The sequence below is a fragment of the Centroberyx gerrardi genome, chromosome 9 (genome assembly GCF_048128805.1).
Source record: "Centroberyx gerrardi isolate f3 chromosome 9, fCenGer3.hap1.cur.20231027, whole genome shotgun sequence".
Taxonomy (NCBI): domain Eukaryota; kingdom Metazoa; phylum Chordata; class Actinopteri; order Beryciformes; family Berycidae; genus Centroberyx; species Centroberyx gerrardi.
The window spans coordinates 16,440,760-16,454,919 of record NC_136005.1 but is presented as its reverse complement, the minus strand read 5'-3'; the positions used below and the strand labels follow the sequence as shown (position 1 = coordinate 16,454,919).

Sequence of the window (14,160 nt, the reverse complement as noted above, 5' to 3'; positions counted from 1 at the left end):
CTTCCTGTTCAGATGTCAAAGCCCTCGCAGCCCCCCCCACCCTCTGGGTTGCAGCTAGTTTGCCAGCAATTTCTGTCTACTTTTGTAGTTTACAAAGTAGCCGGAAGAGTTCAGCATGAATCTGTTACTGATGGTTTGACCGTCTTACCCTTATATCTGCCATCTGAACCGTGTTCATATATCCCTCTAATAATTTTCTCATTTGCGCTCTTACAATCTGTGTGACTGGCAGACCTCATGAACATGTTCCAATTTTATTCTGCCACAAGAGGGAGCCTGCAGCTCCTGTCGTGAGAATTCTAAATGTAACCTATTTCTTCATTCCAGGAGTTTGGAGCCAAGGGAATGAGTCAGAATATCATGCCACCATTTTATTTTTTTACTTTTATTACAGCAGAGCTCTCTCTTTGATAACAAATGACGGATATAACGACCTATGATACGCTCAGTCTTTTGTCCATGTGTGGGTGGAAGTGGGAGGATGGATGTGCTGAGGGTAGAGAGTGGTGCAGATGAGTGCAGGGCAGCTGATATCTGACAAAATCCTCCGCATTTTAATTCGGAGTGTTGCATTTTATATTAGCAAATGCAATTTACTGTGTGTCCATCACAGAATCTATATGCAACGTATGGAGAAATGGAGTGCAGTCACAGCTGAAATGGACACAATGTGTATGTCATGATGATTCTAGGTCTCCTAGACAACCGTAACCTGGCAACAATCACTCTACATACAATAATCTGCTTTTCCCTCTCCATCCCTTTCCCTGCTCTCATGCTCTTAAAGTCCAATTTTTATCTCTTTCTGTCCCTTCCTTCCTCCCCGGCCTTTTGGTTTTATACTGCTGGCTGTCCCCATGGATACCACATTATCTGAGAGTAAATGAGTGGTCATAACATGAATCATCAGCAAAGTCTAACCCACTAATAAATTATGAAAATGTGTGACTATGACTTTACCCTCTGCTTGTACTATTGCTTGACATTTCGACTGCTTTATTATTCATTGCAATGATCAAAATGTGACAACCTTTGTAATAACGAAACCCAAGGCAAATGCACAGCAACCGTCTCAAGACTCATAAAAGCAATTTATTTTGTTCTCAAAACAAAGAGGGTGGCAATTGAGTATCACTACTACAGTCTATTTACAGGTGTTCTAAAACAGTATCTTAATGAGTGTTCGTCAGGTCTTCAGTGCTTGATCTTGTGTACAAAATTTCTATATTATCCTATGCATAAACGTAATCACAACCTTGTCATTCTCCCTGCTCTCCTTTGCTGTGTGCACATTGTCCTCTCATTACTCTGCCACCTTCACATTCACGCAGCCTCATCTCTGTAACTTGCTCATATTTCTCTGTCTCTTATCCACTAAATTGCTCTATTATCCTCTTTCTCTCTCTGTTTGTATACTACATTACTCCCGGCTATCTCTGTTAACGGCCTAGCCATTAAGCTCCTCGTCCTCGATCACAGCGCCCCGAGGTCGTGGCAAGACCGGGACTTCTGCCTGAGGAACTTGCCCGCCTCTCGCTCTCTTTCTCGGGGGTAGCGGGGCACCAGGCTAGACAGGAAACGTTTGGCACGGGAGGTTATGCTTTCGCGCTGCCCTCCTCCGCTCATGTCCTCCCCGCTGGCTCCTGGGGGCCACGGGGCCTGGCCCCTCGCTAGCCTCACCGCACACTCCAGCAGCTCTGGGGTTCGGTGGTCCAGAGAGGCGGAGATCTCCAGATACAGGCAGTCATAGAGGGCGGCGCTGGACATGGCCTCTGAGGGAAAAGTTCGGGAGGTATGGAGAGAGAGCAGAGAGGAAGGGACAAGATGAGTGAAAATAATTAGAAAAGGAGAGGAAGAAAGATACCAGCAATGAATAAAGGCTTCTGTCAGGGCTTAACACTATTTACAGTTAGAGTGAGGGACTGCAGTGGTGACGAGTGCATCTTTATTAGTAAAATGAAGAAGCTCGTTTCATCTCTCTTTTATTGCTGTGATGCAGCAAAGCTCACCTCTGTTTGACCTCAGAAATATTAAGGTTTCTCTGGATCAGAGCCGGCCTGTGGTATAAACATTATGCAACTGCTAAGAAGGACCACATCATGGAATTGTTATTATGGTGGGAGTAATTTGGTGGATATGGTTGGAGTGTTTCGGGTCCACAAACAGTATTTTGTTTATGGCTACCAAAAGCTTAGGGCCGGCTCTGCTCTGGATTTTCAGTTATTGTATTGTATATCATTACAGAATAACATATGATCCCCGCCCCCATCCCTGACACACACACACACACACACACACACACACACACACACACAGGACCCAGTGTGCAACGCTAATACAAGTTAAAGAAGCCACGAAGGGGGTGAAACAAAAGGGTGAAAAACGGCTAGAGGCAGTTCAATTCTCTTAATTAGCTCTAATTAAAACCTCATTTGTCAATTAAAGATTACACAATTATCTCTGATAGATGGTTAGATTTTATTTTTTTAAGAGCATTAAGCAGTTAAGGTTTAAGATATTAACCGTCATTAACAGACATGGAAAGACGATCTAAAAATCCTCAGGTGCGACGCTCTGGAGCACAAAGACAAGTCATGGCTAGCCAATGAGAACATATCAGAGGGGGAGAGACAGATGAGAAAGAGACAGAAAGTGAAAACAGGAGAGGTGAGGGGTTTGCGTTTGCTAGGAGAACTTGAAGCAAGTTAGTAGCAAGGATGGCACATCATTTTTATCTCCAAAAACCACCTCACCAAAGTGAAGATATTACACTCCAGTTACAGTCGAGAGCCCCTATAGCCAAAGGTCTACATGTTTTGTTGTGTAAACAGGCTTCAAATCTGCTTTAAGTTTGGAGGGAAAGTACTATGCATGTGGTCTTTTCTATGTAGGTGCTCATCCTGATTGAATAGTACAATGGATACTCACACCAGATCCTGTGTATTGGTAAAATTGGATGAATATGGACATGGAGTGCCCTCACAGTGAATGTGGCTTTCCTGCTTTCAACTATAATTGTTACTCCCTTCGTACTCCCACACTGTGGTGGAGCTGAAACGCTGTGCCATTTACATTTCCCCATATATATTTATATTTCACCCTACATCAAGGTTCCCTACGGAGATACACAGCTGAAAATGTCAACACCCACTGTGGAGATGACAGGAGCACAACAATGGTGGGAGGCATCAAACGTGTAAGAAAAAAAGAGGACAATAGGGGAGTGAAAGCATCAACACAGCATCGTCTTACCTTGATAGGTGACCTCACGTGAGCGGACCAGGTCACTCTTGTTACCGACGAGGATGATGGGAGTTTGGGGCTGAGTCTCCCTCAAGAGAAGTCGGAGTTGAGCGGTGCGGTGGAAACTGCGCCTGTCTGTCACTGAAAACACCAGAACACACACCTCACACTGCAGAGCCGACAGGTCCTGAGGGACGGAGAGAGAATCACAGCCGTATGATAAAACTTGAAAGGAGGTGGGGAGAGGAGGGAAAGCTCTGATACTTGGCTTTGTGCATAAGAAAACCAATGTCTAAACCTGCTGTCATTGTAGACCTCAGTGGCCTGTGTTACCAGTGAACACATTGCCACACTTTCTAAATCACTTGCAACCACAGGTCAGAAAGGTTTGTGCGTTAACATCATCATACTTCAGTGTTGCTGGGAAGCATGGAGAGTGATGGACAAGTCAACACCTTCATTTCGGACTGTAAACACACCATGGTCGTAAAAAAAAAACTGCCAGAGAAACTCATGAGCATTTGGACAGGTTTACTTTCCACTGTTCTCAGAAATATTGTTGTCTTGCATGCAGTATAAAGGTGGAAGAGCAGCCTGGTGTGACAGTAGACAATTGACTGCTCTATCTAAAATGCCCTGTGGTTTAGAGACAAATTACTACTGTGCATAGCGGCGACTACAATTCACCTCAACTACCTGGTGACACATGCAGAGAGCAAACATCCATCCTCTCCAAATAGCACACACAGATACAATCCTCAGAGCGTACATATCCTTGACTGAATCCTTCAGCCAGTCTAAAGGGAGCGCTACCTTGGTGCTTTTCATTCAATTTGAATTGAATCTAGATGGGAAACTGAGCACAGACCAAAGCCTAATGATAGAGATAGAGCACAATACTACGAGAATATGAGCACATCCCTTGTAAGGCGACCGTTACAACCTCTCTCACAGCAAAGAGAACTATTTATAGAAACAGTTAACACACAAAAATGCTTACATCAAAAAGACATATTGTGTCAAGAGGGTGTGTATGCTGTGTTTCCAAACATCCTCCCAAATCAGAAACATGAATAATGAGATAATGCAGTCATTTGGCACATCTGCTCTGTGGGCAGCTCTCTCTCACATCCACACACACAGATGCTTCTGAACTGAGCCCAAGGGATAAGACGGAAATGTGTGGAAAACAACCTGATAATGAGCTTTCTGCAGCCAGATGCAGATGCACAAAACAGTTAAATTATCATCTGTTGCTGACTTATATGACGACAGATTTATTTCGCTCTTTCTTTATAGCGTTTCTCTGAGCTTTGCATCAGTTTTTGTGTTGGTGCCTTCAAGTCCAGCAAACAAATGCAATTTCCTCAACAAATACACTATGAATACATATCTATGCATTTAAAATATACTGTACACAGTATGTATCTTGTCTTTTTTTTTTTTTTTACCTAATTTGTGTTTCACCCCTTTCCTTTGAATCATTTTCTTCCCTTCATCTCATTCCCTGTACTGTATTATTTGTGTCTGTATCTGTATTCCTTGTTTACAGATTATCATATCAATCAATTACTGTTCACAAAGGGGACTCAGGCAGAAACCCTGGTAATATTTCCCCAGCGTGTCTGCAGACAGAGATAGACCAGCAACACTGTGACTAAACGAGATGAACAAACATGTACACGCCATATCGAAATGACAAAAGTAGCTCGGTGTCAAGGCGGCTGAGCATATATAGGTGGAGAGAGGGCTCGGTGGCCTAATGAGGGAGCAGGGAGTGTGGGAACTGAGGTGCTGAGGGGTTGTTTGGCTCACCTGTCTCCAGTTGTCATAGATAATGATGATGCTCTCCTCCTCATCCACGGTGACTGTGCGAACATAGCCCTCCCCTAGGAACAGGGAGAGCAGCCGTTAGCTCTCAGATGGGAGATGGGTGCTGTGATTTATTTACCTGCTGTGCACTGCAAAATGGACAGTCTCTTCACTGCAACACTATAATACTGCTCTGCATGATGTTACATCGTTACACTCAAACACACATACACACATACAGCTTTGTACCCTCAGAATCCACGGACGCAGTCCTGTCCATATCCCCGGCGAGGGTGATGGCCAGAGATGACTTTCCCACCCCGTTCTGCCCCAGCAGGGCGATCCGTAATGGCCCGTCAGGCCGGCCCTCCGCCGCTCCGGTCAGAGTGTCATCCACCGCCGGGCTGAAGCTAATTGGCGGAGGAGAAGGTCCAGCCGCCCCTAATGTCCAATCACAGTCATCATGGACAGCTTCCTCTCGTCTGAGCTGGTGCTTAATTGGCAGAGGAGTGCTCCCTCTGCGAACAGTTGGGGTACTGGACAGAGTCATGCTGTCACACTGGAGGAGAGGGGAACATTATTATATTGCATACCATGGACTTAATGAACCACTATCATTATTCAGATATGGTAGTGCTCATATAACAAAAAAGACAGAACCCAAAGCTTGATTACTGTGACCCAGAGCCATGTTGGATCTATGTGATCTTTGATCTGGCAGAATGTGACTTGAGGTGCTCAGTCAAATCTCATTTGTGTTGTAAAGGCAGAGCAATAATCAATGTGAAGCAGCTCATCACAGAAAGAGGGAGGAGTTGCATTTTGTAGTTAAAATGGGAAACATCTCCTTTTGTCGTGCTTGTCACCCCATCACCTCCCCAACACATACACACACACACACACACACACATCGTGACACAGCTGCAGAAAAACTGTTTTTTTTTTCTTCTTAAATTGCAGGCTAGTCATTTCCTTCATTTAACTGACAATTAGCACATCAAACACACACATCAATCAAATGCCTCAAAGCTGATTGGCTAATTGAATATAATGCGGACATCAAGTATTAGAGCTATTTGCCACAGCTCGAGCAGCCTGAACAGCCTACCTTGGTCGGTGTTTCCTCGTTGTTGCTCCTGTCTTCGGGCACATCTGTCGGCATCTGCAATCTGAAACACACCGATCAGGATAAAGACTGAACAGAAACAGAGACACCCAAGTGTTTACCCGCCCATCCACTGTATCAACCCGACCAGCTCGACCTCACAGCCGGTATGATCTCTCACCTGTCACACGGCGCACGGCAACTACAGAGTAAGCACGGTCTCTCTCTCTCTCTCTCTCTCTCTCTCTCTCTCTCTCTCTCTCTCTCTCTCTCTCTCTCTCTCTCTTTCTCTCTCTCTTTGTGTATCTCTCTGTCACACACACTCTCTCCTTTCTCTCTATATCTCTATCTTTTTCCTCGGTCACACACATGCACTCTCCCTCTCCCCCTCACTCTCTTGTTTCTGTCTTCCTCTCTCTCTCTTTTTTCCCTCTCCCTCTCTCTCTCTCTCACACACACACACACACACACACACACACACACACACACACACGCCCGCGCGCAGAACAGGCTGCTGCTACCTACACACTTCTCCTTCCACCATACTAAAGATTGATAAAGTGTCGGGCCCCAGTCCAGTTCTGCAGTCGGTGCCGTACAATCACCGCTCTCCAAACTGAGAGTGTGTTCATGACTCACTGACTTGGTGCGTGACGCTCTCCAGGTTTTAGTTTCTGCAGATGAGATGGGCTCCCCTCAGGAAACACGCGTTGTATTTTCTACACGTACAACGCCATCCAGCTCAGACAATAGCAATGCCTTGAAAAGCAAAGCACGGCCAACGGGAGTGAAAGTAGAGCCGGTGAAGCGCGCGCAGCAATAAGATCCTCAATTTCATGCGGCTCTAATTGACTTTTGGAAGATGCAGACGATATGGATTCCACCGCTAGGGCGCAGCATAACACAACTCTTTTCCTGACTTCCTCTGTGTGTGTGTGTGTGTGTGTGTGTGTGTGTGTGTGTGTGTGTGTGTGTGTGTGTCCAAGGGGAATACATGTTTTAAATGTGTCATCTGGGTATTCCCGTGGGCAGAAAGAGGCATGACAACCTACAGCAGAGGTCTCACTTTCTCTCAAATGTGTCTCTCTCTCTCTCTCTCTCTCTCTCTCTCTCTCTCTCTTTTGTATCCTTTTGAAGAGAGCATTCAGCCACGTGACACACAGATGATCTTTTGAGTCACTGTTAATTTACATTTGTTAAATTAAGTCATTTTCTATTTATGTGTCCAAGGAGTGTATTTGGGCCTGTGTTTTTTCTGTCAGAATGTGAGTGTGGCCGTGAGTGAGCGGAGCGGCGGTGCGTCCCTCCCACACAATGCCACAATGGACTCCGGCAGTGAGCAGTCAGGGCGCTATTATAGCCCTAATCCTGCCCCTATTATACCGGCCAGAGAGAGAGCGAGAGACACAGAGAGGGAGGTAGAGCTGAAGGTGAGGTCATCCCAAACAGCACACACCCAGGGTCACTGCCTCACTATAGAGGGACAGAGATAGAGAGAGAGATGGAAGAGGGGATGGGGCTACAGGGTGAGGGAAAGACAAAAGGCCTGCAGAAGACTGAAACCGAGGTGATGCTCAGAGAAGGGAATGAAAAAGAGGTGAGGGCAAAGCCTGTGTACACGCAATACAAGAAACACATTACAGCATGCCAGTGATGGTAAAGTATTTTGTTTATTTCATAATGCATATGAAACCACACTACAATAGGAGCATGAAACCATAATAATGGCCATAATGATTGTAATAATGTTAATTCTAATCATAATTGGATAAAATAATAAACTGTGGGAAAGTAAAAATACACACTAAGCTTGATGGAATAAAATGATAAACCAGTAAAATAATTAGAATTGGTACATAAATAAACAATGAATAAATACTGTGAATAAATAAGTGAATAAATAAAACAAATAGATCAATTTATTTTACCTACACCCAAACAAAATAAATAGCTCTAATGCATGTACCCTGGCAACGTTTTCATGGGACAGTTAAGAAGATGTCCTCCATGAAGAGTTTTTTTTTGCATTTTATCCCTGCACCTTTTCTTTGTATCCAAGTCCACAGTATCCAAGTCCACAGTGACCAGCTCTGTGGTGCTGCATGTTGCATCATGGTGATCATCCTTGTCAGAGAGGTGTTCATTATTACCCAAAATAGTTTCTCTAGGCTTGAGAACAGGACACAATCACACAAATCATGCCACACTCTTTTGCCTGTTGCGTTGGGTTTCTTTGTCTAAATCTCTTTCACCATAGCTTTAGTAAACACACTGCCAGCTCCACGTCTTTGCATGTAGGACCCATTTTTGATTGTGGAGCCGTCACTGACAGCAAATTTAACCTCTTGTTATTGAACAAAACATCAGTCACAGATAGCACACTGCAAGTATTTTCCAACTAGCAAAGTGTGGATTTCTCAGCATTTTTTTTTTTTCAAGATGTATCTTTGCTAAACACAAGAGCATAATTCCATCATTCATTTAGCACAATCACTGGAATACTCCCAGGAAAAGTATCCTTGTACATTCTTTAATCTATGATTATTCATCTTACAAAGAATAACAAGTCTTGGTGAGCTTAAACTCCTTGGTAGGCAACTGTGAAATATTAGCTGGCAAATACAACTGCATGCCATGGATACTTTATCCAAGCCCATACCACTTCACATCCAGCACCACTGCACTACTCAGACCTCTGCATTGTTAGCAGCTTATATAAAAAAAAACAAAAAACTACATTTTGGGCCTCGACTCAACCACTCATTTGGAGAGCAAATTTCAGGTATATCAGGTATATCATCATTTTTACTGAATATCTTCATAGATAATATGCTCAGCAGTGTTAGGGACGAATGATAGTGTTAATGCAAGACAAAGCATTGGATTTCACATGATTCATTTTGATGGTCTCGGGCCACAGGCTGTTTTCTCCACCATCGCGCTGATATTACCAGAACAAGGTAGATCTCAAAGACCTCGCACCCAGTCTTTGTGCTGCTATCAACTTCGCAGTGAAGTAAAACTGAGTCCATGAAGCAACCTAGAGCTGAATCTAACCCTATGAATTAACAGTCAATTTCCCCATGATTACTCAGGGGGTGGATTTCACAGTTGTATAACCCCAAAACTGCCTGCCAATCTCTCTCTCTCCTCTCTCTCTCTCTCTCTTTCTCTCCCTCTCTCTCTCTCTCACACACACACACACACACACACACACACACACACACGCACGCACACACGCATACGCATCACCCTCCTTTGCTTTCTTCCCCAAGTCCGATTACTCATCATTGATTGCTCCATTTAGGCTGGCCTCCTCTTTTCATCCCTCTCTTTGTTATCTCCTGTCCTTCCCTCCAGGTGAACTCAGAGAAAGTAGTCGGGGGGTGGGGAAGGTGGGTTGTTGGTGCGGGCCGGCGGAGCATCGCTGGCGCCGTGGTTTGTGCTGATCAGCTTCTCGTAGCGAGCCTTGTAGGCGTCTCGCTCCCTCAGCACTCGAGTCAGCTCACACTGTAGCTGTTCCAACTGAGGAGGAAAAGTGAGATGTCGATGATGACTTTGTGCTCACTGAGATATGCCACAGTGTGCAACTCTTGTCCAAAAGATGTTCACATATTGTTTATGCCAAGTATTGTTAAGAATGTGATTTGATGCTTATTTTGTTTTTCTGTGATCAAATGGAGTTGAGTAGGAATTTCAGAATGTCAGATACTGGCAAGTAATGGTGTGTGTGTCTGTTCTTGTATTTCTATGAGGGCTTTTGAGGAGCAGTCCCTCCCGAGGACAGAAATAATAGGAAAATCCTCCAAAGTGAGGACATTTTGCCAGTCCCTGCTCCTTTAAAGGGATATTTTAGGCTTGGTACTTGTGTTTAGGGTTAAGATTAGATTTAGGATTGGGTTTGGGGTTGGGTAAGAGTTGAGGATAGGCATGTAATGGATAGGGTTAAGGTTAGAGTTGGGGGTTAGGGAATGAATGTAGTCAGTGAGGGTCACAGCACAAATATGTGTGTGTGTGTGTGTGTGTGTGTGTGTGTGTGTACCTGTTGTGTGAGCACGTGTTTCTCAGACTCCAAAGCGTGGCGGTGCTGTAAGCGCTTGTAGCGGCAGGACTGGGCATAGCCGCGGTTCTTTAGTGTGCGGCGCTTCTGCTTCAGGCGCACCACCTCGTCCTTACTCACTCCACGCAGGTGTCGGTTCAGCTCCCGCACTGACAGGCTCACGAGCTGCTCATCAGAGAAGCGCTCATCCACCCCACACTGCTAAACAGATGGAGAGAGAAAAAAAACACACAGGGAATTTGTTATTTCAAAATGTTAATTGGCCACGAGACACATGCTAAAATTGATAAACACTGGAGTATATGGATGAGTATGAGGTGGCATTTCTGATAGAGGATGTATACAAGAACAGATTCAGACAAAGAAAGATGTTTGCATTTCGGCTTTTGTACATGTGATGTGTATGTGGTGTGTGAGCACGCTGTGTGCTGTCAGGGGGCACATTTCGGCACCACATGTCCATAATCTGTCATGTAATCTGACTAAGTGTGGGTGACAGTGATCAGGATTATGCACGGCAATAATAGCAGATATTATCATAAGCTCACACTGTGCTCCACATACTGCATCGAGAAATCCATCCAGACTTCTTGATACACCAGAGAAAACAGACATAGATAACAGAGGAGCGCTTAATTACCAATTAAAAATCCATTCAGAATTGAGCATCCTAGACTGCATAGTTTATATTAGTAGTGTTTCCCAAAGTACATTTAACATTTTAGTTTTGAGGTAATTATTTAGCCAACTCGGTCAAAGGTTGAGAGCCACTGACAGAAAAGTATTTATATGAACAAACATTAAAAGCCCATAATAGCACTCATGTGGAAGTGTTTTGAAGTACAGGGGAATCTGAAGTTGACATAAATCTCCATCAGCAAGTAGACTGTGTGTATAAATGGTAGTAGATAGTAGTAGATTCCCTCAATAATCTATGAATATCTAATAAACCCATAATTTACATAGGGAAGAAAAACATATTGTGGCTTTAAAGACAAAGACAAAGATGTAGCGGCACTTATCATTGCAATTCAGAGACCAATCCAACAGGTGATACTTAGGATAGACACAGACATTCATAACCATGTTCTAATGTCCTAATCCTAATCCTTCACTGCATGATCCCTCTCTCCTCCCTCTCAACCCTCCCAGGCTACATGTGCCACTCTTTTCTCTTTACTTCTGCTATCGTTCTATATGTCAATCTGCACTCCTTTAACCTCCCATGTTTTATTTTACACTTTCTGTTCAGTATCGTCATTGTGACCAAACCAAACTGCCCCTCCCACCCAGTCTTTTTTGATACACACTGTGCTAAGCATGGCTGTTTTGCCCTGTCTACTTGACTGACTTGGAGGTGATGATGATGGTGATGATGGCCATGCATGGGGTGGTGCGGGTGATGCTGATGATGGTGATGCTGATGGTGATGGAGTCGGCCCTGGGGGCTGGGTGGCTGTGGGTAGGGTGCTGAGGCGGGGGCACCGTTGGGCAGCGAGGGGGGAGCGGATGAGAGGAAGACGAGCGGGCGATGGCACATGTCCGGCCCCTTGGCGCAGGAGATGTCACCTCCGCTGTCGCTGCCGGAGTCCCCCAGGTTACTGCTGGAGCTCTGAGACAGGACTGGAAACTGGAAGGGAGGAGAGACAGACAGTGTTGAAGAAGCAGAGAGAGTTAGAGACGCTTTCATCTCTTTCATGACAAGACTCTGTAAAAGACAGACAAACCATAACCGTTACACAGGGAAGATAAGACAGACTTTTACCTGTGAGCTGACAGCTGCAGCAGCAGAGTTGAGTAAAGCCTCCACAGCATCCTCACAACCCAGGAAGCTGTTGACCGGCCCCCTCTCTCTGTCTCCTCGCTCTGGCCCCCCTCCCAAGGCCCCCAGCAACGACGCAGGTCCCGTCACTTCACCCCCAAACTGCTGCTGCAGCGCCGCCAGCCAGATCAGGTCCTCCAGCGAGGCGGGGTTGGGCCCCTGAGGCCCGCCGTGGGCCGGGCTGCCCTCCACGTTCCCCTGAGAGCCGGAGCTGATGCCGGAGGTGAAGCTGTTGGAGATGGAGAGGGGGAAGGAGATGGAGGAGGATGACGAAGAAAGGGAGGAAGAGCCCGAAGGCGGCGGGTGGGCGTCGCTGAGCGTCGGCGACGGTGGCAGAGAGTTGTATGGGCTGGAGCTCAAACTGGAGTCCTGGGGAGGGTGGCCGGTGTACGGAGAGCTGGAGGGGTCGTGGGGGAGGCCAGATTTGGGGTACGTACAGGGAGGAGGGAGCGGAGGAGTGTCAGATTTCACCTCAAATTTGAGGAGATCAAAGTCATTTAGGTACTCCATGGCCAGAGGACTTGGGGGGAGAGAAGGCATCGGGAGGGAAGGAGACGACATGGTGTCTGTTGCTGGGGCAAACTGAGGTTCAGCAGGGCTTTTCCGTATGTCAGGATTGTTTGCAAATCCACTCTTCTGTCTTAGTGCAGCTCATAGACGACAGCAGTAGTGATGTCAGGAAAAGGACTGAGTGGTGAGTTTCCTCCGTGAGAAATCGTGTGTCCCCGTGCCCTTGTCTCTTTCTCCCTTGTCCTGAAGGAAAGAAATGGTGAGGGATACAGGGAGGGAGGAGAGGGGCAGTCAAGGGAAAAGAAATTCATTATTAGTAAGTCATGTATAAATCCTCAGAACTATTTTCATTACATAATATGTTGCATTCATTTTGTAACTGATATTTGTTTAACAAAGTATTGGGATCGTCTCTCAAAGCAAACAACTGTAATGTAGCAATAACATCTGTAAAATTACCAGTATATGAATTACAATACAAAAAAATCTTTCTGTAAATAATACAAATTTCAAGTTTTTTTTCAAGAATTTATGGATGTCTGAAAAGAAGCCTTTTTACCGTTTTGTAGCACAATCCAAGAAACTCAATTTCAAGCAGGATTCTACTATAAAAGCTCTGATCATCACAGGTCATTCTGACTTTGTGGGACATGAATTTAGAACGTGTGTGTGTGTGTGTGTGTGTGTGTGTGTGTGTGTCTGTCTGTCTGGCCGGCTGTTTGTGTGTTAAATTGTTAAGATGCTAATCTGCTACAGATCAACTCCTTGTACACACATCTATAAACAGGCACACACACACACATGCTCACACACATGTGCACGTGTACATGCACATGCAAAAGTCTGTGACATAGACAAACCATGACTTTATGGGTCTCGCCTTTTATAACTTTATATATCAGTCTAACTAGCACATACTGTTCATGTTCAGTATGTTCATTTCTGTCACTTCCTTCTGTATAACTGATAAAGCATGATCCTCATGTTGCCTCTTGCTAGCTCATAATGTAAGATTACCTCCTGTGAAGGGGAGTACAAACTGTGAAGAATGAGTTATGCATGTGTTACTTTAATACCTCACTGCCCACATGGTTTCTGACTGTAAAACATGCAGTGAAAATTGTTTTATGTCTAACTTTGTCCAACCAAATAAAAGAATAACCTTCTGCCTACCTAGGAGTTGCATTCACCATTATGAAACAGAGATAATTGTGAGTTATTGGCCTAATGAAGCTTCACAATAGATATAACTCATAATATTTCTAGAAAGATCTATCTACTGAACACATAACCAACTCAAGCACAAGATTTCAGAAGGCTTAATCATTTTTGACAGAAAGACTCACAAGTCCCAGGTGACCAAATCCAATTATGTATTGGTTTAGAGTTTAATCCAGAGCCCAACACTTTCTAAAATAATCTAAACAGATTTTTATAAAGCCTCAGGGGAAAATGTTAACTTTTAATTAAAGTTGATATTGACCATAAATATGTTTGATTGATGATGATTAAGTGTAGACATTTCAACAAGTTAGATCTTGTTCATTTTGATCTAGTCTAATTAGACATAAGATCAAAAACTTTTTTTATACAGAAATATAATGTAAT

General features: G+C 44.5%; 2 protein-coding genes across 2 annotated transcripts; both read right to left on the bottom strand.

Annotated features, from left to right (window-relative positions):
- Window positions 1-1,473: 1,473 nt before the first annotated feature.
- Window positions 1,474-6,217, bottom strand: LOC139908849 (GTP-binding protein REM 2-like). The gene is made up of 5 exons (XM_071895691.1): window positions 6,164-6,217; window positions 5,305-5,614; window positions 5,059-5,132; window positions 3,253-3,430; window positions 1,474-1,772 (listed from the first exon to the last, which is right to left on the bottom strand). The coding sequence occupies exons 1-5, from the start codon at window positions 6,215-6,217 to the stop codon at window positions 1,474-1,476; spliced, it is 915 nt and encodes a 304-aa protein (XP_071751792.1).
- Window positions 6,218-9,526: 3,309 nt separating this feature from the next.
- Window positions 9,527-12,603, bottom strand: nrl (neural retina leucine zipper). The gene is made up of 4 exons (XM_071895600.1): window positions 11,986-12,603; window positions 11,563-11,850; window positions 10,203-10,418; window positions 9,527-9,685 (listed from the first exon to the last, which is right to left on the bottom strand). The coding sequence occupies exons 1-4, from the start codon at window positions 12,601-12,603 to the stop codon at window positions 9,527-9,529; spliced, it is 1,281 nt and encodes a 426-aa protein (XP_071751701.1).
- Between the last annotated feature and the right edge of the window lie 1,557 nt (window positions 12,604-14,160).

Bases quoted from the DNA above. Each gene is read 5' to 3' on its own strand.
- LOC139908849 (XM_071895691.1), bottom strand. From the start codon at position 6,217: ATGCCGACAGATGTGCCCGAAGACAGGAGCAACAACGAGGAAACACCG. The intron at 5,615-6,163 runs GTAGGCTGTTCA...CCTCTCCTCCAG, and splicing joins ACGAGGAAACACCGACCAAG to TGTGACAGCATGACTCTGTC. The intron at 5,133-5,304 runs GTACAAAGCTGT...CCCTGTTCCTAG, and splicing joins TGCGTCCGTGGATTCTGAGG to GGGAGGGCTATGTTCGCACA.
- nrl (XM_071895600.1), bottom strand. From the start codon at position 12,603: ATGTCGTCTCCTTCCCTCCCGATGCCTTCTCTCCCCCCAAGTCCTCTG. The intron at 10,419-11,562 runs GTAGACAGGGCA...TCTGTTTAGCAG, and splicing joins ATCACCTCCAAGTCAGTCAA to TGTGGGGTGGATGAGCGCTT. The intron at 9,686-10,202 runs GTACACACACAC...TTTCCTCCTCAG, and splicing joins AACACGTGCTCACACAACAG to TTGGAACAGCTACAGTGTGA.